This window comes from Micropterus dolomieu, linkage group LG23, assembly GCF_021292245.1.
Source record: "Micropterus dolomieu isolate WLL.071019.BEF.003 ecotype Adirondacks linkage group LG23, ASM2129224v1, whole genome shotgun sequence".
Taxonomy (NCBI): Eukaryota; Metazoa; Chordata; class Actinopteri; order Centrarchiformes; family Centrarchidae; genus Micropterus; species Micropterus dolomieu.
In genome coordinates this window covers 5075085-5099618 of record NC_060172.1, presented here as the reverse complement: position 1 = coordinate 5099618, position 24534 = coordinate 5075085, and the positions used below count along the sequence as shown (strand labels likewise).

Genomic DNA, 24534 nt, shown 5'->3' with positions numbered 1-24534 from the left:
AAACCTGCGTCCTCTCTAGCAGCCAGCAGGGGGCGACTTAAACCTGCGTCCTCTCTAGCAGCCAGCAGGAGGCGACTTAAACCTGCGTCCTCTCTAGCGGCCAGCAGGGGGCGACTTAAACCTGCGTCCTCTCCAGCAGCCAGCAGGGGGCGACTTAAACCTGCGTCCTCTCTAGCAGCCAGCAGGGGGCGACTCCAGCGGCTGCAGAAAGAAGTGTGATTGTATAGAATTCTCTGGGAAAATGTTTCTACTTGTCAGCTGATTTATTCCCTCAGTAAACACTTTCCTGATGAGTTTATGGTCTCAGTCGCTAGTTTCAAGTCTTCTTCAACACAGCATGATGTTCATTTATTAAATTATGGTCCCATTTAGAGGAACGGAGACCAGGAAGCAGGGGAGGCTTTAGGGCGGGGCTACGAGCTGATCAGGATAGAGGCGACTCGTATCCGCTGCGCTGTCTATATTTAACCAGCACAGCTGAAAAAAAAAAAAAATCAGTAAGTACGTTTTGTTTTAAGCCTGTTTGTCGCCAGCTAAAATTAGCATCCCAGCTAATATCAAAGTTAACGTAATCAAGCTAGCTAGCTCCACCCTCTTGTCCAAATATGGTCACGTCTGATTCCACAGACCAAGATGGCGACGGCCAAAACGCCAAACTGGAGGCTTCAAAACACTCAAGCTGGGCTTTTAATGTGAAACATCTACAGGAAGTGCAGTAGTTGACCCCGCCCTCCCTCACTCCGACATCCTGGATGTGTGTGTGGAAACGTGTGTTTTGGGTACCATGGAGGCCAGGATGGGCAGGAAGAGCGTAGCCGTGGCAACGTTGCTGGCACACTCTGTGAAGGTGGCGATGAGGAGGCAGAGGATGACGGCGATGGCCCAGGGAGGGACGGAGTGGAGCGGCGTCATCTGACCGCCGAGCCAGCGGGACAGACCGGACTCCTGGCAACACACACACACACACACACACACACACACACAGCCTTGTGTTACCATTTCTGTGACCCTCACAGACATGATTCATTCCCTAACTCGACCCTTAACCATCAACATGTCTAATCTGAACCCTAAACCAGGTCTTAACCCTCAGACGGCTCTTTAAACTTTTGGGGTCCAACGTTTTGGTCCTCACAAACCTGTCAGACCCCACAAGTGTAATAAAACAAAACAAACACACACACACACACACACACACACCTCGCTGCCTTTGGCCAGAGCGAAGCCTCCTCCCAGCAGCAGGACGATGTTCCAGGGCATCTTCTTCTGAGTCACCTTCCAGGTGAGCAGAGAAGGGGCGGGGCCTCGCGACACCTGGGACTCTGATTGGATAAAAAATATTTAGTAGCACAGAAACATGTGTTTGTGTTCCCGTGTGTGTTCGTGTCCGTGTCCCCGTGTGTGTGTGTGTTACCTGTGTCAGAGCTCCGCCTCCAGCAGCAGAGGAAGGGCGGCGGCTCGGAGGGAAGAACAAACAACAACACAGCAACAAACAGAGAGACGGTGGCGTCTGTGACGAACCTGCGGAGAGAGAAACGTTCTTTCATCAGCAGGAAGCAGCAGAGCGAAACGACCTGAAGCCTCCTCTCTGAAACCAGTGACCTCACCACCCCTCAGGAAAGTGACAGCACACGTCATTTCTAACTGTGTGTCCGGTCACGCTTTAAACTACTGCTGAATGTCCAGGAACGGGTCAGTGGATCCAGAGCGTCTCCAGCATCAGAACCAAAAAATCCACCGAGTTGCGCCACGCTTTTGTTCCGTCCTCTGTCCGGCGTCAACTCCCTCCGGAAGCTCAGCTGACGAGCTAGCTTGCAGTGCATTTCTACTCTGTGTTGCTAACGTTAGCTGGGCAGCGCCTCTCTTGGTCGCACAGCGTCGCGTTCTCTGACAGATTTAAAAAATGGAATACAAATATTTTTTTTTACATTTCAACACCGACGGCTAGCTGTGTTTATAAACTGCATGTGCTCATCAGACTGGTCCTGACCAGATGATCTGCAGTCAAGGTTACAACCTCTGGACTAATGCAAGATGGAAAGCACAGCACCGGCTTTTACTACCGATAACATATTGAATTTAAAATGTTGACTAGCTGAGCATGCTGGGTAATATGGATGCACACCTCTCAGTTAATACTAACCATTAAATATTCAGCCAAGCCAGAGTATAAACGGTCTGAACGGCCCGATGCAGCTGATGAAAGTAAAGTAAAGTAAAATTAGTTTAGTTATTTATTGCTTGAGTTTGTCAGTAGAGATGCTGGATCATCAGCCAGCACAGCTGACTTTATGTCCACTAATACCGTTTAATGAATCTTGTTTGTTCATGTGGAGGTCTGCTTACTCTGACAGACGGAGCGGGACTGTAGAAGTTCGCCCTGTCACGTCACGTCACATTGACCTTACGATCATTTTAAAATTCTTTACTCTAATAATATAGGGGAGAGCGCTGGGCGGAGAGGGGAGCGCTGTCAGTAAGTATTCAGCCATTATTGATCGTTTGACGTTCACGCTCACAGATGGGGATTTCAACACCAAGAGTTGCAAACACCCAGCATCCAAAAGCACGGAGAGATTTCCAAATCTTGTGCTTTTTGTGTGTGTGTGTTTTTTTTTTTTTTTAACCTTTTCAGCACTTTCATTAAAACAAAAACAGTCCAGGAGGGATTTTATTTCCCCTGCTGTCGTCGGACTGAACAAACACAGTTAGAGGCTCACATTAGACTTCACTCTGACAACTACACCAAGAATATTACATCACGTCTGACAGTTTGCAGAGTGAACTATTTACTGATTAGTGGAATAATTATCAGCTGCAGCTCCAGTAAAGTCCAGACGAAGTTTTCCTCTGTTTTCTCTTTTTAACCTGCAATAAAAAAACAAGGTGCTATATTCTCTTTAAGTCTTTAAGGATAGGAACACTATCTGTACACATTATTATTACCAATATTTATTGTTATTCATATTACACTTCTACCATATAGCCTGAAGTAAATAATGTCAATACAACATTCAATTCAATCAATTAACAAAATGAGTATACAGAAGAAAAAACATTTCTTCTAGGTACACTTGCACAAAGTCGGGGGTTTTGTAAGCACGTCTTCTGGTGTATGAAGCAAACAGGCGCGAATGATCATAAATTCAATACGTAGGTTGAAACACAATCATTACAAACTTCACAGCAAAGGTCGCCGAAGACAGTTTACTGTCAGAGTCATTCACCAAACTGAGCACAGCAAGAAGACAGTTACTCTGCATCAGCAAGGTCTCTCCCAGGCAGAGATTTCATGGCAGCCAGAGGTTTCCAGATGTGCTGTCCAAGCTCTTTTGAAGAAGCACAAAGAAACGGGCAACGCTGAGGACCGTCGACACAGAAACTTACGGCAGCACATGATGCTTCCTGCAGGAAACACTGTACTGGTCAGGAGAGTCAGGTCTGCAAACAGGGCCGCACGACTCCACTCTTTTCACACATGGAAACACAGGAACTGGGGTGCAAAAAGAATGGCAGCAGGTGCACTGATGAGTCTATATTTGGAATAAAATATTTTTAGAGAGAGAAGCACTGTGGGGAGTTCTCCAAGAGGTTTGGGCCGACCCACCTGCAGAGGTCCTTCAGAAACTGAAGGCAAAAGGTGGTCACACCAGATGTTGATTTAAATGTTTCTTCTGTTCACTCACTTTGCATTTTGTTAATACATATAATCTATTTTTGAAAGCATCCTTATTTTACAGCACCCCCTCCCTCCTAAAACAGTCCTGTAAATGTCCCTTCATTGTTTTCCATCAATGAGTGACATCAGCTTGGGTTGGGGTTCAGTCAGTTGTTCGGCTGTTTGAGCTCCACTATCAGCCTGTGTAATCAGGAAACATGTTGAAATCCTCTGTTTGCTCGTCCAAGGCTGCTGCCCGGGCCCGCCGCCTTTAACCCCTTGTTTCTTTAGAAGTTCGAAGCATCCCACTCAGCTGCGCTGCAGAATCAGTAAAGAAGGGAACTGACCCGTGAACCACAGATGCTCACGACAGCAGAAAACGGTGTTAATTTCTTTAATGAAAAATGACTCCATGTATACAGTCTTTTCACCGTACTGTGGAGGGAAGCCGAAGCACCCAGAGAGAAACCGCGCAGACACGGAGGAACGAGCAACACAGAAAGGTCCGGGACGCCCGGCTTCCAACCTTCTTGCTGGGAGGCGAATGATGACTTAATGTACTTATTTTAACCCAAACCACCATCTTCTCCTAAACCAAACCACCACCTTTTTTACAACCTTTACCACCTGTTAAACATCATGTGACTTTGCTCACCAATGCTGGAAAGGTCCTTGCCAACGTTTTAGGAAAACGGTCTAATATGTTGTTTCTGAGACTCGACGATCGGCCTATTTTGTCGTTTAAGTACGAGGCCGTGGTTCAGCAGCTGCTGGATAGAAATGTGGTTCACGACCAAATCTGCAGAACTACAGACGTTCCCGTCAGCCTCAGCTGTAATGTTAGCATGCCGATTTTAACACTTTGCTCAGAGCATCACAGAGCTGCCATCAGTCTTGTCTTCCGGGTTCATTCATAGTGTTTTCTTTGCTCTGAGGGAATAATACTGCAGTGAGAAGTGTTCTACAACACTCTTAATGAGACCAACATGATGTCTTTGTGTGGTGTCACTGTAACAGTCCGACCTGGTCCCGCTGCCATCCTGTTAAAATTTCTGAACATTTATGTAACAAGGTGCATGTCTGAATTTTACAGCAGATCAAACTGTCTGTGTTCCGTCAGGTGGAAGCAGCAACAAAACTGGCTAAAATTCAACTAAATGTTTATCTAAACTAATTTATTGGTGACTTAGACAAAACAAAAAAAATGTTCAGAGATTCTGTCGACTAAGAAATGATAAAAAAAATAAGAATTAATTTGACTAAACATGATGAAAGACTGACATGACTTCTGATCTCAGGGCTAAATTTAAGAACAACGAACACACGACAGGATTATAAAAGTGATTCTGACTGAAAGAAAACTTCAGGTTGACACCTTTGCAACCTTTTGACTGAACTTAAACCTTTTGACTGAACTTAAACCAGGAAATGCGTGAATGTAGAAACTGTTTACTGATTTTGCTCTCTTCTGAGAAACAGGCTGTGTTTGTTCTCAGATTGCTGTTGAGCCGATGTGTTTTCCTCTCGCTTTTAAGAAAAAAACGTGACAGCCAACAGGGCAAGAACATCCGTCAGGACAAACGGATCGATGGACGGTGTCCTCCGCTGGTCCCGTGACCCAGCTGGCACTTTATGAATGAGCACGTATTGATAAGAAAGCAGGCGATGGGTGAGGGGGCGGAGCCAGCCAGGTGAAATGAGGACCGGAGAGTGTAAACTTTCCTAACCTCACGCCAGCTTGTACAGGTCTGCGTCCAGGTCTCCGGATCGCTGGTGACGCGCTTACTGACGAGTTTTTCAGTGTCAGTATGGGGGCGGCGTCTTCAGAAATGACTTTTAAAATCAACATATTTCTATTAGTTTCATTTACTGACCTCATGCAGCCATTTCCTGTTCTGTCTTTTTGCGTGCAGGTGGCGCTACAGGCAATGCAGCTAAAAAGTCTCGGCCCTGGCTGGTTCACACGGCCCGCTGTATGTTTGTCAAAGATGGGAACCTGTGGGAGGAGGTCATGTGACCTGACATCGCCACATCCACCAGAGATACCAGAACCAAAGTTATGTTTGACGTTAACTAGAACTAGCTCTGTGTGTGTTGCAGCAGCTGTTCCTCTTTTATAGTCTCACATTTTATCAATTTTATATATATTTGTTAGCGGTGGGGTGAAATTAATCGATACCACATAGTATCGATATGTTTTCTGTGGCAATAGTGTATCGATACACATGAAGTCTTTTATTATATAAATTGCACATCAGAATTGAACTTTTTGGTACTAGAATAATAAAATCTATTGCTTTTTCAGTCCACTAGAAAACTCAACAGCCCCATCTAGTGTACCGTAAGTGGGTCATTTGCAAAACATGACAATATGTTTAAGATCGTAATATATCGTATCGTGAGGGCCCTGGTGATTCCCACCCCTAATATTTATTTTAGTTCTCATCTCAGGGCGTCCAATACCAACGCTTTCAGAAAAAGTGGCAAAACGTAGTTATTTGACGCCCAAGGTGCCCTTCAGCGCCTCTATGAGACGCACCAGGTGCGCCTCTATGAGTGCCTAAGCCTAATGGCCCATTTATACTCCTGCGTAGGGTCTATGAGGGCAGGGTCCATCATCAACAAGGCCCGGGCCCCCACTGACACTCCCCCTTTCAAATAATACAGTCGTCTCTGCACATGTAAATTGTAAATCGTGTCGGGCACGTAACACATATTTGTTGTTGATCTTTGTTGTTGTATATTTTTATGTTGTCAGTTTATATATTTGTACACAATATTCTGTTGCGTTACTTCTGCACGGCACAGACCCAGAATAATGCACATGTATATATCTGCAACGTTGTTCTTTCATTCCATATTTATATATTTCTACATTTATTTATGTTGACTGCATGTTTGTCTACGTGTAGCACCTTATCACCACAGCAAATTCCTCGTATGTGTAAAACACTACTTGGCAATAAAGCTCCTCCTGATCTTCTGATGCACGTAGCCATGCATTTATACTACGGTGCGTGCGTGTCATTCTGCAATTACATCCCCAAACACTAGTCAGCAGCAGCGCTGCAGCGTCCACTGTGGTGACTTTTGCCGGCCGAGCAGGCTAACTTCCGGTTTAGCGCTCCGCTAACGTGAATGTGGGTAAAATTGTAAACGTGCGGCTGGTGAAGCCTTTTCAAATGTTACTGACCGAGTGGATCACATTCTGATAGATAAACGAGTCATTTCGCTCGGGTTGCGACGGTCAAATATATCGATCCACTGTGTTACAGCCGCCGTTTTGGCCGCTCGTAAATGTTACTACAAAGCACGGGCACTTCCTGTCGGCTCGGAGACATTGCGAGGCCGACCAATCACAGGGCTTACGGTCCGTGTCGACTCGACGTGTAGTTAAATTTTTTGAGGAGGTGCACATCAGGCGGCGGCGTAGGGTAGGGGGCTACGCAGAGGCTTTTCGATTCGACGCAGAAGTATAAATTGCACTTAAGTCACGCTGTTTGAAAGTGTCAGTAATGACGCACTGAGATGCGAACACCTTGTTTATACACATCCTCTCCCCTAGATAATGAAATGCCAGATTGTTTTGTTTTTCTTTTACACATAGTCCTATAATTCTTTTATAACTTGCAGATATGTTTATTCTATCTTTGGATATTTTTTTATTTATTTGTATCAGCTGTATGTTCGTGTCTGTCACTTAATCACCACAGTAAATGTGTAAAATACTACATGGCAATAAACTTCTTTCTACTTCTGATCCAATAATCAGTGCATGTTTTTTTTGCAGTGATGCAAACACTTGATTTTCAGTCAAAATTCAGAGATAACTTGTGTAAAGAATGAGCTGATGTTTAAAGGGGGCACACTAGTGGAAAGCCTCGGTGACCTGCGGCCCGGTGAAGCGTGCAGTTACAAAGGTCAGACCCTCAGCTGGTGATGTGACGCCGTTTGTCCCCGTTTCCTCTGTTTGTTCTTCACCTCTGATTCCTGTGTGTTCAGGGATTTTGGCCCCGAGGCAAGGTCTCAGTTAAACAGCAGTTTGAGTTCATTCATTCCTCTGAACTGAACTTTACATTAATGCAGGACCAGCGCTGAACACACACACAGAAATCACACATTTATGCAAGGCAGCGTTAAAGAACTCCAGACTGCAGTTTACAGGATGATTCACCCTGTGACTACAAACTACGGCCCAGACCGTCTCAGGTCCAATCAGAAGGAAACCCTTCTGCACTGATTCACGAGTGAATGAACTGCAGTCTGATTACCAGAGTCCATTACAATCTTAATCCACGATAAGCGTTATTGATGTCCAGTACCAGTACTCCCAGTTCACGTGATGGCGTGTGTACTGGCTGCTACAGTTAGTGTATTCATTATTTTTTCAGATAAAACAGTACTGTACGGCTCAACACTAGTAGAATATTTATTCCAGTTACAGCAGTTTCATGGTCTGCACGGTGATCTAATTTGTTAAGTGCTAACTCATCAATAATCACAACCTTTCATGCAGAACAATGAGGTCAACGTTTTGAAAGTCCCGCCCCTTCCAGGCTGTGATTGGTGGGTTCATGAAAACTGACACTGATGAGCAACTTTATAAACATGTAATAATATGTCTGAACAAGAGGCAGCCGATCTTCTGATCAGGTGAGAGCAGGAACAGGTGAGCATCTCGCAGTGCCCCCTGGGTAATGCAGTTTATTTAGGGCCTATTGACCCTTCACTAAGCCACGCCCCAAATACACAGCTGGCCAATCACAGCGCAGTATAGAACTCTCTCTAACTGAGGTCCGACACTTTCATGGCTGCGCTCCAGTGACTCTAATGCTGAAGAGTCGTTTTCCAGCTTTTTCTGGCTGGATTTTTCTAAGATCTGGTCAAACGCTGTTCCTGGAGTAATAATTACAGTCACTACCCAGAGAGGCTGAAAGGAGAAGGTGGATTTATTCTCTTTCCAAAACCTAAAATAAATACAGAAACATGTCTGCTGTGGATCGTTCCTAATGTAATGTTAGTTAGCTAACGCTAGCTAACTTCCTGCTGTTCTGCTTTTTAATGACTGTAATAATGAACAGAGGCCGACCAGCTGTACAGGAATACTGCTGATCCTTAATGTCGTTGTCTTTAGTCTCAATAGTCAATAATACTGTAATAGGTGGTTCACTTTTACTCTGTGATCGGTAGGCTTTAGCTTCTGTCTTTATTTGTTTCAGAGGCCAATTTCTGGTATGCTGCCGGCACATCGAGGGAGGGGAGACCAGGGGGAAATCAAATGTGTGGACTGTCAGCGAAGTGGAGTTATTCCTCAGAATCACAGCCGAATATAAAGTTAGCAAAACAAAAAGGTTGTAAACATGGGAGATTACGGCGCACGGTCTAGGGCTGTGCGATATGACGATATCTGTCGTTTGACGATAGAAACACGTCTGTCGTTTACAATTCTGCTCTAACGTTTATTTCATTGTGTCGCAAATTCCACACTTTAATATTTCCGCAAGAGGACGGATCTTTGCACCGTTTGCACCGCGGTGAAGTTTACCTAAAACTGGATAATTCTTAAGAGGAGGACTCAGACCACGCGAGCAAAAATGAGGAGCTCATACCAAAGAGAGGAGTCAGCCGTTCCAGCCATGATGTGTGTGTCAGGTAACGTTTAATGACGCGCCCACGGACTTTCTGCTTACCAGACATGCTGTGGTTGTGATGTTGGCTATGGCAGCAGGAGAGTTGTATCGCTGCTCTGGGACAGTCTCGTCCTCTCACGTTAGCTTTGCAGCAGCAAGTAAGTTAGCCACAGTTTGCTAACCCACAACCAAGCTAACGTTAGCTACATTAGGTTACTTGCTGCTTCGTTGTTCACTTTACATCATGGCGTTTGTTCTGGTGTTGGATTTCTCCACAATTGCAAAAGTTACCCCACCTTTATGATGCAGAGAAATATCACGAGTTACTACAACGGTAACCCGTAATATTTCATTGATAATAGTATTTCAAATGATTCTTTATCGGTATCTCGTTACTTGGATATAAAATGACCTTTATCAGGATGTATATAGTTATCTGTGTCTCACAGGTCCGTGTGGGCTGAGCAACAACAGCAACTTATACTTGTATACTATGTTTATGGTACTCACTCGGCTTTGGCGTTGAAGATGTGGGTGGCCCAGCCGTCCATGAAGCCCGGGTCTCGCGTGAACCACAGCGCCACCATGAGGATGAAGAGCCCCAGGACGCTGACCTCTCCGTAACTCATCGGCCCCAGACGCCGATTCTCATCTCTGATAACTTCGTACGCTGCTCGCTCCTTCTCCGACTGGACCGCGCCGCAACCCCACGTCTTCCGCAGGCTGCAACGAATGAAAGCCAAAGTAAATTTAGTGATCTGCTCATTAAAACACGGGCTGATATTCTGCAGCATGTCTGCGGGACGCAGGCATCCAGAATAGAAACTTTATTGTCATTGTAAATGTGCAATGAAGCAGTAACATGAGAAGACGTGTAACTTCTCCTCACTGGAAGGTCAAAGTGGAATCAAGGGTTGTGTTTGGGTGTTTTGGTGAAGAGACTCACTTGCAGCCGACGTAGAGGAACTGCAGCCAGAACCAGGCCAGCGTCAGCATCAGCGCCATGATGGGGAAGGCGAACACAAACCATGATGCAAAGTTGATCACGTCTCCGTTCTGAGGGAAGAGTCTGCGAGGAAGAGCCCGACAGGAAGTCACAACAGAAGTTTAAGTAGTGAGATTTTGCTCATTGAAGGTCCCGATTGCTGTTCAGCTATTTCTTCAGCAAAATCATCATAGATCATATAATTTAATCTTAAATATCAGCGTAAGATTATAATTTACTCTCTAAGAGCTAGACTTATACGACTACCCAGCCTCCTTTCCTGCGATATCCGGTTCCTACATTGTTTTTTTGAAACCTGGCTGCACAACATCAAGCTTTTGCTCCTGACATGCTGAAGGTTTTCTGTGCCAACAGAACACAAGACTCGGTGTCAAACCAAGTGTTGAACCAGAGCAGCTGCTTCCCTCAGGCTGTAATGCTGCGTTCCAGGCAACTCGGAAATTTCCAACCTCCAACTAGAGAGAGTATCATGGAACGCCACGTGAAGTCGGATTTCCTACTTGTGAACTATATGTACAGTACCTCTGCTTCATGAGTAGCGGCTGAATGACGTCGCACAACCATGGCAGCGCCCGTTGTAAATGGTAAACTAAAAAGGCAACCAAGTCTTTTTTTACATGCATTTATATTAAATAAATACACACTATACACTATCACAAACCTGTTCTGCATGTAAACTGATGTAGAAATATGTTGCTAGGTTACAGTAAACGATCTCTAAGTCATCTTCTCTGCACAAACGTTATTCAGTAAAATGGAACAAATGCCTAAAACATTAGCGAGTTTAGCCTTCTACAACATTTAGGGACTTTTGAGGATTACCTCTTCAGACATTTGTTTTTATTAAAAACAGCCCTAATTTTTATTAACACCAAGAGCAGAGCTGAGGCTGCAACTGTGCGCACACTTTGTCACAGTCAGCCACGTTTTTCGTTCCCTTTCGTCGTCACGCACCACCGTGCACCTGGAACTCTCTCGAACGTGCAGGTCAGAAAGTGCAAATTTCATCTCTGTAATGTAGTGGAGTAGAAGCAGTTGTACCTCAGAACCTAAGTGCAGTACTTTCCACCACGGAAGCCCGTGATGACCAGTGCTGGAAAGTAACTAAGTACTCAGGTACTGTACTTTGAAGTTCAGTGACTTGGTGCAGTAGTTTGTCTGTGCAGCGGTTCATGTGTTTGTGTACTGGCTCTTACTGGCTCATCTGTCCGATCAGAACCAGGTTGGGTCCGGTTCCGGTCAGAGTAGCGATGCCCCCGATGCTGGCAGCGTAGCACACACACAGCAGCAGCCCTTTACTGAACCTCCTCCTCTCCTCCTCCACGTCGCTCAGCTCCTCCACCTCCATCTGGCAGCAGGCGCTCTCCACGGACACGACCACTGCCACACAGTCTGTCATTTTACTTTTTCCAAATCATGCAGCAGCTTTTAGAATTCTTCCAGGCCGCCTTTGATTTCTGTTCATTTCTGTAAACTTTGTGAACTTTTAAAAAACGCAGTTCTGACCGTGCGAGTCATCCACGACTCTCCTTCATCATCATTATCTGAAGTTAGAGCCCTGCAGGCTGTGATCTCATTACAGCGAACGCCTAGAATCATTCTGTGTCTTCCATTAGATAACCATGTGCTCTTTTTTAACCCTTATTTGTTCACATTTTGGCAAATTGTCACCATTAAAAAGTCTGCTGACTCAGCTAATAACAGTTCCTGTTTGCAGTTTTCCCACTGATGTACAGATAAATATGACTGCATTACTTTGACACTGAAGAAAAACATTAAGCATACGTTCTGAAGTCTTTTTTCTTCAAGGAGTTTGATTTTTGAACCAAATTGTGGCACTCTTATCACATTGCTAAAGTTTAGGTGTCAAAGCACCCATGAAGGCACCAACAAAAGTTTCCAGAGGCGTCCCAGCTCTGAACAGTCCTGCAGTGACTGCACACGACAACTACCACACAGTCATCGCTGAGGAAAGATGGTGGTTTGGGCAAATAAACTATAGTTGATGTAAGGTTACAGACAGGAATCTATAACACTTGGTTAAGGTTGGGGAAAGATCGTGGTTATGGTGAATAAAAAGGCAAATGGCAGTTCTGTGATGGAACATGAACTCTAGTCTCCTGCACAAACGGAGATCCACCACCACAATCTGAATTTAAAGGAATACTCCTCCAAACTCACAAAGAAACTCAATGCAGCAGAACAAGTTTTCTATTCCACACTTCTTCTTTCTGGTGAAAGAACCTGCCTGTGGGTGTGTTATTCTACTGTAGCCTGGAGTCCCTGGACAAGCTGCTCTTCATATTTGACAGAACTGAACAGAAACCGATGGCTGCGCTGACAGAAGAGGACCAGTCTGAGAGGACTCACCAGGCCCGCGGTAGTCTGATGGAGGCTTGTCCTGTGGTGTTGGTTTGATCATCTCCTGTCTCTCCATCTGAACCTTCTCCTCAGGGGACACGTTGTCTTGTAGGGTGCTGGTTTTCTCATGCAGACCTGGAAGGAAACGTTCAGAAGTTCAGTGTCAGACTCTCAGTGCATCCTAATTCCACGGTGTTTAAAGTCACTGAGGACTGTTACAGATTGAATGAATGAATCTAAATGGATTGCAGAGAACACAGACTTTGGTGATCCTCCGACTTTTCCAGGTCAAAGTTTTGTCCGATACTTGTTTTTGGTAAACTGATGACATTCCCATCAGCTGAGTGAAGGAACGACTGTCCTAAAGAGTTGTTCCTTATTCTCAAGTGCATATTTAATCTCTGCTCTCTCTCTTTCTTTGACTGCTTTTCACTTCATCTTCTAGTTGGGCTGCAATCATTATTATATTATTATTATATTTTGGTCAATATTGTTATTGATAATTTAACACGATTACTGATTGACCCAGGACTAGGTGGAGAGGTTATGTCTCCACACCTCAGGATGCCTCAGTCAGAGCTGGTAGACGTGGCTCAGGAAAGGGAGGTTTGGGTCAGGGGTGTACTGGGACTGAAATTCAGCCCGGGGCTTTGAGCTGGAGAGGCCTTTTATCTGAGCGCCCTTTGGGGGCGCAATATTTTTTTGTAGTTATTTTAATACACATTAGTGTTTTTGTTGTATACAGCTAAGGATGACAGCTCCTCATCAGAGGGCTAAAATACTTAAATATAATTAAAAACTACAATGCATTCCCATAAAATACAGCAGTGTGTGTATGCGTGTGCAGAAAAATCGAATCCCTCAGGTTCTGGTCTGAGTAGGCCTCTCCGTGGCTCAGCACACTCATGCACAAGAAGAACATCAGTAATAAACATGAATATAATATGCATCACCTGCACTGACCTTAACAGCTAATACACATACAAACATCCCGAGCTTCCTCGCTTATATACAGCCTAATGTATATGTCTGTACATAAATGCATATATAAATCATTTCAGTGTATAATAAATGCATTAGCCTCCTAATCAGCACCTGTCTCTGCCTGTGCAGAAACCTCTCTGCCAAGAACTTTGGTTAATTAGGCGCATTCAGCTGCCTCTTACATTTATTTCTCCTTAATTCTTATTTTTTCGGTACCACAACTTTCTTTATCCCCTTTCTCTCTTTTCGCCACAAAACTTGGAGATTAAACTCGCCCCAGATGGAAAGTAGGCCTAAACTGTTTTGATCGCCGCCGTTGAGCCAATCAGATTTCAGCAAAAACGAGGATCAGTCCAAGTTGGGAGGGGCCGCTCGTATCCCCCCCTTTGGCCCAGACTGACAGACAACGTTCGCTGCAGCTGACCGGCCAGCTGGCGTGGATCATATATTAAAACTCCTGACCCCCGGCCAGTTCCGCCTGAAATGGACCGGCCTTATTGGCCACTCCGCCCCTGGTTTGGGGGACTCTCGGGTAAGATTAGGGAGATATTGTGAGTTTTTTTAAAAAAGGTGAACATTATTGGTCTGTGACAGATCAAAAACTCTGATCTGCCCTGGATCATGCCACCCCTACCTCCACCTCCAAGGACTTACTACTTTCTGCATTGGTCCTGAATAACTTGTGCTCTACAGATTTGTCCAATGTTGATGTAATTTTGAGACACTGGTGGATGGTTTTCTAAAGCAGGACGTCTGACCTAGGAGGGTCTGGTGCTTTAATTGTACCGTTCTCCAGGACGTTCGGAGCAGCAGTTTGCACGACGCTGCTGCTCTTCTCCTGATGTTCCAGGTGTAGGTCGACATTGCTTTTCTGGGTCTTGGAGGAGGGTTCAGGGTCTGCGTTGCCGTTGAGCTGGTCCAGGATGGCCTGGACGATGGGGACCATCATGGCGGTGGTGGCCGTGTTGCTGATCCACATGGAAAGGAAAGCTGTAACTCCCATGAACCCCAGCATCAACCTGGGAGACAAAGGAAGAGGTGATGATGTTACACGATGTTCGTCAACGAAAGAGACCGGAGAACCAGAAACAGGATCGGGGGGGGGCAGTGCCAGGAAGACCATCTTTGAAGCCTCATTAACTTCAGCTGAACCTTGGAGAGTTTTGTCCTCCATCAGTTACAATAATCATGATGGATCCCACAGCTAGGTTAGCAGTCTCTCTGTCGTCCAACATTTCGGTCTCCCTATTGGATAGATTGCCATGAAATGTGGTTCAAACACTCATAATCTCCAGAGGATGGGCCCTGATGACTTTGGTGATCCCCTGACTTTTCATCTAGCGCTGCCAACAGGTACAATTCCCCACTAGATCAAGACCCGTCAGCCTGCTTACAGATAAATCCTAACTTTGCATTAATCAAACTACCCTGAACATTAAATGCTAAATGTCAGCAAGCTGGTGTCAGCGTTAATTTCAAGTGTAGTAAGACCGCCCAAAACGAGACAGAGTCAAGACCAAGACCAGTTCCCCGCATTACATGACACACAATAAAATGTGGAACGAGATCACAGGTTCTCAAACTGATCTGAAAGATCCACATTCCCATTAAAACACCCACAAAGAAACACTAAGAGCTGAAACCAATGTAAGCATCGCCATCGCGGGGGGTGGGTGTTAACGGTAACACATGTTTTAGGGTTACTGGTTGCATTTGAAGCAATAAGTTTTACATCCAATCAAAGTTCGGATGTTAAATAAATCAGACGATGCAAAAGCAAATTATTGATATTCCCAGAGTTCTGGTCTTGAAATAAAATCCTCAAGTGTCCTCAATGTCCGAGACCGAGACAAGACCATCAGAAAGTGGTCTTAAGACCGGTCTCGAGTACTACAACACTAGTACAAACCTAATTTTTTGACAGATGGAAAGTTGAGCCAGGTCTGATCCTGACAAACTCAGAGTCCGAAGAGGAAATTAACGCTTTTGTAACAATGTGACCTTTTCTCCGGCGCCACCCTCAAACAAAGAAAACCTCATTGTGAGACCTGAGTTTTGGTTACAATTTGTCATTTTCAGCTTTGAAAAGAGCTTTCTAAATAACGCCACCGCACCTCCGCGTGTGTGTTAATATACACAGTTTTGTTCAGAGTCTGTGTGGGTACTTGAGATCAGGTGACTCACAGGGCGGGTCGGACCCCCACCAGCAGCAGCACTCTGAGCGCGATGCGTTTGTGCAGGTTCCAGTGCTCCACGGCCACGGCCACCATCAGCCCCCCCACGAACAGCATGTTGGTGTCCTTCAGGTACTGCATACACACCTGAACAACAACAGAAACAGTTTACAAGGGCGGAGCCAAATCATGACAACAGGCTGCGTTCAGACTGCAGAGTAGTGTGAACAGGTAACATGCGCTGCGATTCCACCGGAGGGACCAGGGTCTACATTTAGCTCTGGGGGGTGCAATAAAGACCCCAAAGAGTCCCTGCTTAGGGGGGTAGTACTTTCCAAAAGTACCAGTGCAGTGAACTTCTGAATGTGCGAGTAGAGGCTACTGGCTTTAACTGGAGGATGGCGGCTGTTTTTCTACGACTGCTCTTCTTTTCCGCCGTTGTTTGCAAACCAATAAATCACAACCAGCAGTCAGAGAGCCGCACGAGTCTCGCCGGCGTCGCCTGAGATCGAACGTCGCCATTAAATGTGTTGCTGGGAAACAGCAGCCGGCGTGCAGCGGTGTGTTTACAGCGAACAGCTGATAGGGTGAAGCTAAATACTGGGTCCTGAGTGGTTGTTTGAAGTTTCTACACAGAGCTGAAGGCGGTCTCCTCCTCTCCGGATAACAGCAGGTAATAAAGCTCGTTCCTCCGACGCTCAACAAACTTTATCGTGCGTCTCTTCATTTTACTCAAAAAGCTGCTTTAATGATCAAACACAGCCTGTAGTTTTTCATTATATTCAGTAAAATCCGATGTTCGTTTATAAATGTTGCTCATGGATCGTGGTTACAAGTAATGATGCCTGTGCATCGCTGTGTACGGCGTGCAGGCCTACAGTCTACGCCAGCTGGTTAATCTGCCTGAACTTCGCAGGTCTTTAGACCGCGGTGGAAACGCACAACAGAGGCCTGAAGGAACCTTTTAGTTCCTCAAAAACAGATCCGAGGGCTTAAAAGTCCCGGGTACTTTTAGTGGAAACGCGGCTCTGAAGTCTGATCCGTTTAGATTTGGGCCACTTTCATATGCGGCCAAATCAGATACCGGTCTGATTGTTCGAAAAGCGACCTCAGTCAGGACGGACAGATCGGAGTGCGACTCTGACGTCATACTAGATCTGAAGTGAGCGGCGAGGCCTGCAGCGTGCACGCAGCTTTAGATTTTAGTAAATCTTTTTTATGTCAAGACCCAAAACCATAAAACAGCAGCGTCCCTGCCAGGAACCATGACAGCCACAACGTCCACAGGGCTCCAGAGTGACACCAATTTGTCGAGTGTGACTAGATGTTTTCGGTGACACTGGTGGAGCTAACATTTCGCAGAACAATTTTATTCACCGGCCGAACCTCTATGTTTGTTTTTCCCCCCAAACTAACTCGTAGAATCAAAAGCAGAGAAGGGGCGCTGGATTTATACTCCTGCAGTGGCTCGACACAGATACCTATGGCGTCGCCAGCGAACGTATGCATCCGTGTTGCTCTGCGGTTAGACCGCCAAAACGCTGGTTGGCGGGGGGGTATTCTGCCGTGGAGCCGGCTAACTTCCTGTTTAACCCTCTACTAACTTGAATGGGGGTGAAATAACAATTGTGTGGCTTTTCTAGACTTTCCAAATGTTACTGACCGGATGGATCAAACCCCGATAGTACAACACGTCGCGGAGGGTAGTGACGCTCAAAAGAAAATATCCACCGTTTTACAGATGCTTGTTTGGCTGATAGTAAAACTGGCTTCAAAGCATGGAGCACTTCCTGGGAGCTCAGAGGAAATGCTGACCAATCGCTTGTTTCTTTAGCCAGCTTCTTTCATTCATGCTCTCATCAGCTGATTTTACTCGCGGAGCCGGCGGCTGCTTTCATCAGATGCGGTCGGTGAGATGTCCGGATGTGCAGGCTTTATCTTCCTTTGCTCGCTTCATTACAGACTTTGGTGCACTTTAGTGACTTGTCCGACTCCTAACTTGTTTACTATGTTTTATTGTCGTCTATTTGGACTAAACCAGAGACAATTTAGAGGAGACTCGCCACTCAGTCACATCCTCAATACAATTATGGGGAAAGCCCGTAACGGCAAAGATGGCGGTTATCCCGCCCCTCCCGCTAGAAAGCCAATCGTCTGCTTTAAACTGCCAAAGTGGGAAACATATCAGGCAATCATGTCGTTCGACTGACGTAAGGGTCTGTTGTTTCCTCGCTGGACGCATGCGTAGTAGAAGTAGAACTGATCGGGAAAAAACGCTTTTTAAACCTTATTTTGGGGCAAAGTTGTCAAACTTTTTCAGCGATTTTTATCAGATTTTAATGCTGATTCTGTTTATGTAGTGCGGTTCTGGCGCTCTCCCCATTCATTCAGATAGGAGCCTGGTATTGTTAGTCGAAATAGCTGCCCGGAGGCGTTGCCAAGATGGCGGCCGAGTGGCAGGACTTGCCTAAAAGGACTTGTGACTGAATAGAAAGTATAACATGTTTCTTGCTGACAGACTCTCGGACTTTAGATGTCTCCATAATAAAAGTTGATGGGAGAAATAAAATCTTTCTAATAAATAAAGTTGTGTGTGGGGTTTTTATTGTTCAGACATACAATGGACTCAGATTTTAACAAGACAGTGAATCATAAAACAAATCAAATTTAAGACTCTGCAGCGAAAAACTTGAGTTTAATGTTATCTGTCCTGCATCGGATCAGCGTCCAATCAACAGTCTACCCAGTAAGGGGGCGTGTCGGTCAGTAAAAGACTTCTGCGAAGGATGCACTGATGTATCCTCGCTCATAGCTCCTCAGAGGACGCTCGCAGCTCAAATAAGGAAACAACAACAACAAAAAAAAGACTTGAGAAGCTCCCTCAGTTCCGTTTTCGGGGAGGAGTCGAGAGCAACACTCGCTTTTGAGTCGTTTGTCTACACTTTAAACATCAGCACTTTGAAGGTTTGATTCACGGTAATGAAGCTTTGGCCATTTTTTGTTTGTGCTGTGATTCAAATAAAGACCAAGAGGAATTGAAAATGACAGAAGGTTTTTGGGTTCAACTAAATGCAAAGAGTCTGGAGTCCTGATCTACATCATGTATATCTACAGTGTGTCTGCAGTGTTACTAAGACTGTATCATACTGCAGTAGTTGTAGTACTGGCTGTAGTACAGAGTGTAGTATAGTGTGTGTGTGTCCAGTCTTACGTCTTTGGACTCCATGATGCCGAGGACGGGAAACAGGATGGTCGGCAGCAGCGCCGTCACCGCCAGCGGCAACACCTCAGTGCACCAGTACACCGCCATGAGGGCTATGACATAAGCACAGGCCGCTTCCTACACACACACACACACACACAATATTTCAGGTTGATGCAGATTCTTGGACAACAACACGGTGACGACAGACGTATCACTTAGTTTCCTGTGTTGATGTGAGGAAGGTTACAGCCTCCTCTTCACTCCACACACACACCAGGTCTTCACTTGGTGGTAAGACGCCTGCCCTGTGTGAGAGACCCGGGTTCAATCCCCCACTGTGACACGTCCACCATTGTGTCCCTGAGCGAGACACTTAACCCCTCGTTGCTCCAGAGGCGTGCGACCTCTGACATAATTGTAAGTTGCTTTGGATAAAAAAGTGTCAGAAAAATGTAAAGCTTCATGTTCGGCAGCGTTTACCGTAAAGCAGCGCCCCATTTAGATGCCTGTCCCCTAATTCTGACCTGGTGTAGCTGCACAGGTCTCAATTAGACGCCTGATCTGGTTTTTATAGAAGTTCTTGAAACCCAGCGGGTCGCCCACATGAGCTGCTTAGACCACACATACAAACCTAAAGACTGAAACTTGTCAGTGTGGACCTGCTACACGTCGCTCAGTTCATTTTACGGGAACGATTCAGATTTAGCGTTAGGGTCTCTCTCTCTCTCTCTCTCTCTCTCTCTCTGCACGAGGTCGGCCTTGATCAAATTAATGATTTATAATGGATACATTAGCGATAAACAGTTACATTAATAAATATTTTGACAGCAGTCTATTTCCCATCTTTGCTGAGCAAGAGTTTTCCTAATGTAGGCAGGGTGGGGGCCTTTCACTGAAGTTTTACAGTATTTATCAAATCCGTTTCTGGGTTTTGGTATTAACACCTTTCACACCTCAGATGACAGGAACCATCCCATAATATCCACACACTCTTTTAAATCTCAGAAATAAAGACCAGAAGTTTCCCTAAATTTGTCGGGCTCAGAGTGCTGATTTAATAATCCGATTCAGTCTGAAAGAACAAACAGAGCAGGTTCCTCTCGCTGTCTCTGCATTCAAACCACATTAAACTGCAAAAACAAAAAGCTGTTTTTGTGGAAAGTAGAGACGTGTTGATCCAGACCCGTGCCGAGAACCCCGAGCTTCAATCTCGAGGTGATCAGTCATCTGCTGTGAAGACGGGGAGCGAAAGTTCCCGTGACCAACACGAGCGATGGACAAAACTACAAAAGGAACACGTTTCCTAGGAAGGAAAATGAAGGAATGTGCGACCCTGTGTGTGACTTCAATGTCAAGAGACTTCACATGAAGCATCAGAGCCGGTTCAAACTCTCACCTGCTATTTTCAGTGCGTTCACACTGACTAGTATGGCAGGCTGCAATGCACTATGGGTACTCGGAGGGTGTACCTGATAACGGTCAAAAAGGTTCTCACCCTCAACGGTCGCCATCTTGGCTACGTAGCGGAAGCGGAGGGGCCACCGACGTGTTTTAAAACCCGTGAAAACGGTTGCCGTATAAGCGGCTGACGACGGATGGAGCAAATAAGCCAGCAGATATTTTGGCGGTCAGCGATTGCAGTCAGATGTTTCTGATAATGACCCGGCTGGTTATAAATCACCATTAAAACGACGCTGTGCAGCGAGAAGGTGTTTGATTTGAGACGACACCACCACTATGTGAAGTAAAAGTAGTAAGTTCTTTGTTTTCGGTTGTTATTTTAATGTTGCTTGATGAAAAAAATGAAAGGCATGAACTCGTACTGTACATCCACTCTGTGAAAAACAGCTGGACTGTAGAAAGTCTCTCGTTTGAAGGCAACACAGCCTCCATCTATAATCTGCAGCGTAACGCCCCTCAGCTCATGATTTGTTTCTTTTAAACACTTTTTAACTGAATATTTCTGCAAACGCAAACTTGCCTCCGAAGATTTAATAGTGAAACTATTTTACTTCGCTGTAAGTACATTTAACTAAAACTACCTACATACTTTTGCTTCAGTAAAGGATCTGAGTACTTCTTCCACTGCTGGGAGGAGATGGACGACTTCTCTGCGGCGTCCCGGACTGGAGCCATGAAGCATTTACACGTTTCTCCACAGCCATGTTTTTGTCCTTAAAGGCAGATTTTTAGGAGAACACACGTGGAGCTGCACGGGGTGAGCGTGAGAACGCAGCGAGGATCAGGGAGAGCATAACAATGAGGTGAAATGACCCGTTAAAGAGATTCTTCTCCCTGCAGCTCGCCTGGCAGGGCCCCAGAGGCTCCTGGGAGGACTCTGACTCTGTTTACACTTTCATTTACGAACGTGAAGACAAAGAAACCTGCGCACAGTCACACACACACACACACACACACACACACCTTTTTACTTTCCATTTTCTGCTACTTTATATCAAAGGCAGATTCAGATCAGAAATAATAAATGATGATGTGTTGCTGCAACATGCAGGTTTTGTTCCAGATGGCGAACACACTCACAGCTTAGCATGAAAACAGCAGCCGTGCCTTCCACACAGACACATTATCAGCTTTGCACATTACACACTCTGTTCAAGAACTGAAATTATTAAGACACTTGAAACACAAATTGTTTTTTCTCTAAACCCTTGACTTCTGACCCAAAACCATAGAAACCAAAGTTTGCATTTCAATTACACACAAAAACCATAAAATACTATCAACCTTCTGAATCCTGCAGGGAGGAATTTTATAAACAAGTTTTCATGAACCAATGACTACGACATCGCCCAGATTTTCAGATGGGTTCCATGAATTTGATACGACGTGACAGTCACGCAAATACTGAAGTGTTTAGACTTAAAGAAGTGTGACCAGAGAAATGTGGCAGAAAGGGTAAAGTGTGAATAAACTTAACGTAATGGTTCAGTGAGGAGGGAGCACACGGAGAAAACAGTAAGACAGCAGCCAGTCAGAGCTGTAGCGCCGCACACAGACCTCAGGTGAGCTGCCCCTTTACTCCCCATTTCTCAGTCCGATTGAGCTTTTCAGCGTGGCGTTGGACGGCATTTCACCGCCAACCACAGACCCTCAGGTGGGGTCCACGGCTGGACGCGACACGCCACACGGTATTTAAATCTTGGCGCGTTTATTGAAATGTGAGTAGATTCACTGAACGTTCCTGCATGCGTGTTTTTATTGATCCTTCTGAAAAACAAGCGTGAGGTTTTGATCGCAGGAGCTCATTCTGACACAGAGGTCAGACGTTTCTCTCCTGCTGTTGTTGTTTTTGGCTTGGGTGTACAGATTTGACACAACCGGCCAAATTCTGCATTTTGTGTGTTAGCAATCGGGAAAAGCTGGAAATGGGCCGTTCTGGGTAGAGTGGGGTAAAACGCCCCCCCCTCAGCTAAATGTCTATTTTCTGACACATTAAAGAAAGTTTTATTGATTTTTTGTTTCTTTAAGAAGGCCATGCTCAGGGCAACATATTATACAGCTACAGCTGACAAATTAATTTGTATGTATTTTTAGGGAAAAGTCATTTTCCACATGGGGTGAGATGCATGTGAGCATATGTGAGCTTCTGATAGTGAAGCTGCTGGTTGGCTGACGGGGCTGTGCAGAGTCTAACCAACATCTAACTTATATAGAGCAAAAATAAAGGGCGTAAACATACTAATCTAGCATTTTACTACTTTAACCAAAAACTATAAAAATCTTTCTCTCTAAACAAACTTATCTTCAGGCTCCCTTTAAAATATATATATACACACACACTGAAAAAAAGATTACAGCTTATTTTAAATGTTTATCAAATAATTTAAAAGAATTGTGATGAAACAGAGGAAATTTTTAGTTCAGTGAGACGAGCGGCAGCCAGAAGACATGTTGGTGCTGGAAATACAGACGGTCAGAGTGCCTCCTCCTCCTCCTCCTCCTCCTCCTCCTCCTCCTCCTCCTCCTCCTCCTCCTCCGTCTGTAGGATACTTATGTATCCAGTAATGTGGGGGGGGAGGAGGTGAGCGTTGCTCTGAATTCTGACGTGTTGTTTTTCTCTCTGTGTTTCTGTGAAGATTTTTTCTTCTGAGTAACTTATGAACTGAACTTTTAACCCGTCCAGACTCTGTTAGTCAATCAGTGACGGGAAGCTGTGCTCGTAACGCCCAAACAAACCAGAAGCAACCAGAGGCTCTAAACCAGTTTAATCATCAGTAAACTGGTTTATTTAACTGGTCAGCCATGTAACTAAGTCTTTCCATTTTAAGCTAATTTATACGTATTCAGAATATTAATACAAACTAATAAATTACCATAAATCATTATGGAAATCAGCCAGCAGTTCATTAAAATCAGCTCCATCTTCGTCAGCTGCAACATTAAAGTGATGAACACATGAATGCATCAATAATTATCAGACAGTAATGAAACATTTATTATTATTATTATTATTATTATTATTATAAGTACTTATACTCATTACGCATTTATCTTTAAGTATCCTAGATTTTGAACGCAGGACTTTCACTTGTAACTCAGAGTCCTTCTTCGTCCTCCGTCCCCTCTGCTGGTGCTCAGTTAGTGGTGAACTGGTTCACTGGTTGAGGCCTGTTAGTTTCACTGGTTGGTTTTCAATAAACTGGTTTTGTTAACTGGAGTATTTATAAGTAATTGGTTCATTTGAGTGGTTAGACTTTAGCAGACTGGACAGATGGCAGGTTAATTTATGATATCAGTCGGTACATTTAAACTGGTCAGCACTCAGTGCACTGGTAACATGAACTGGTCAGTGTTAGTGCTCCATAAACTGGTAACTTTAACAGGTTGTTGTTCAGCAAACCTTTTATTTTAAAGTCTTCCAGTATATAGTTTTCTATAAGCTGGTTTTGTTTACTGGATTATTTTATGATTAAGTGGCTCATTTAAGCGGGGAGACATTACTAGACTGGTTAGTTTAACTGGGCAGACTGCAGGAAAGTGGTTTGTGTAACTGGTTAATTTATGATATCAGCTATTTGTAATATTGTTACGTTTAACTGGTCAGTGTTCAGTAAACTGGTCATATAAACTGGTTAGTAGACTGTAAAGTGTTATAATAAACATATATACAAACTGGTGAGGTTTCAGCTGACTGGTTATTTAGACTGGTAAGTGCTCTGTAAACTGGTAATTTGAACTAGTCATGCGCAGCGCAGTGCTAACTTGAGATGAGTCCAGTAAGCTGCTGGTAAATGAAAGCTGAACTGGTCTCACCGTGGTGCTGACAGCCAGTGGCAGCAGGATGAACGGGCTGCAGACCAGGACGACGGCGCCCTTCAACCTCCAGAGCTGCCGCAGCATTTTCACTCGCAGAGGAAGAACCGCCATGGAGGATGATGATGAAGAAGAAGGTGATGATGAGTAAGTTTAAATGACTATCAGAGAACATCTAAGAGCCTCCTGTCTCTTCACTGCTCACACTCTGTCTGCCGGCCTTTTCTCTCTCTCTCTCTCTC

General features: G+C 44.9%; 1 protein-coding gene across 1 annotated transcript in view; it reads right to left on the bottom strand.

Moving 5' to 3' along the window:
- Nucleotides 1–24460, bottom strand: part of LOC123963831 (solute carrier family 13 member 5-like) — a 26102-nt gene extending 1642 nt beyond the window's left edge. The window contains exons 1-11 of the mRNA XM_046040899.1: nt 24293–24460; nt 19025–19153; nt 15824–15960; nt 14426–14658; nt 12665–12790; nt 11491–11674; nt 10235–10357; nt 9799–10011; nt 1415–1521; nt 1201–1322; nt 784–945 (exon numbers count right to left, since the gene is read on the bottom strand). Of these exons, the coding sequence (XP_045896855.1) occupies nt 784–945; nt 1201–1322; nt 1415–1521; nt 9799–10011; nt 10235–10357; nt 11491–11674; nt 12665–12790; nt 14426–14658; nt 15824–15960; nt 19025–19153; nt 24293–24406 (1650 nt within the window). The 5' untranslated portion in view covers nt 24407–24460. The remainder of the gene's footprint in view (nt 1–783; nt 946–1200; nt 1323–1414; nt 1522–9798; nt 10012–10234; nt 10358–11490; nt 11675–12664; nt 12791–14425; nt 14659–15823; nt 15961–19024; nt 19154–24292) is intronic.
- Nucleotides 24461–24534: the final 74 nt, after the last annotated feature.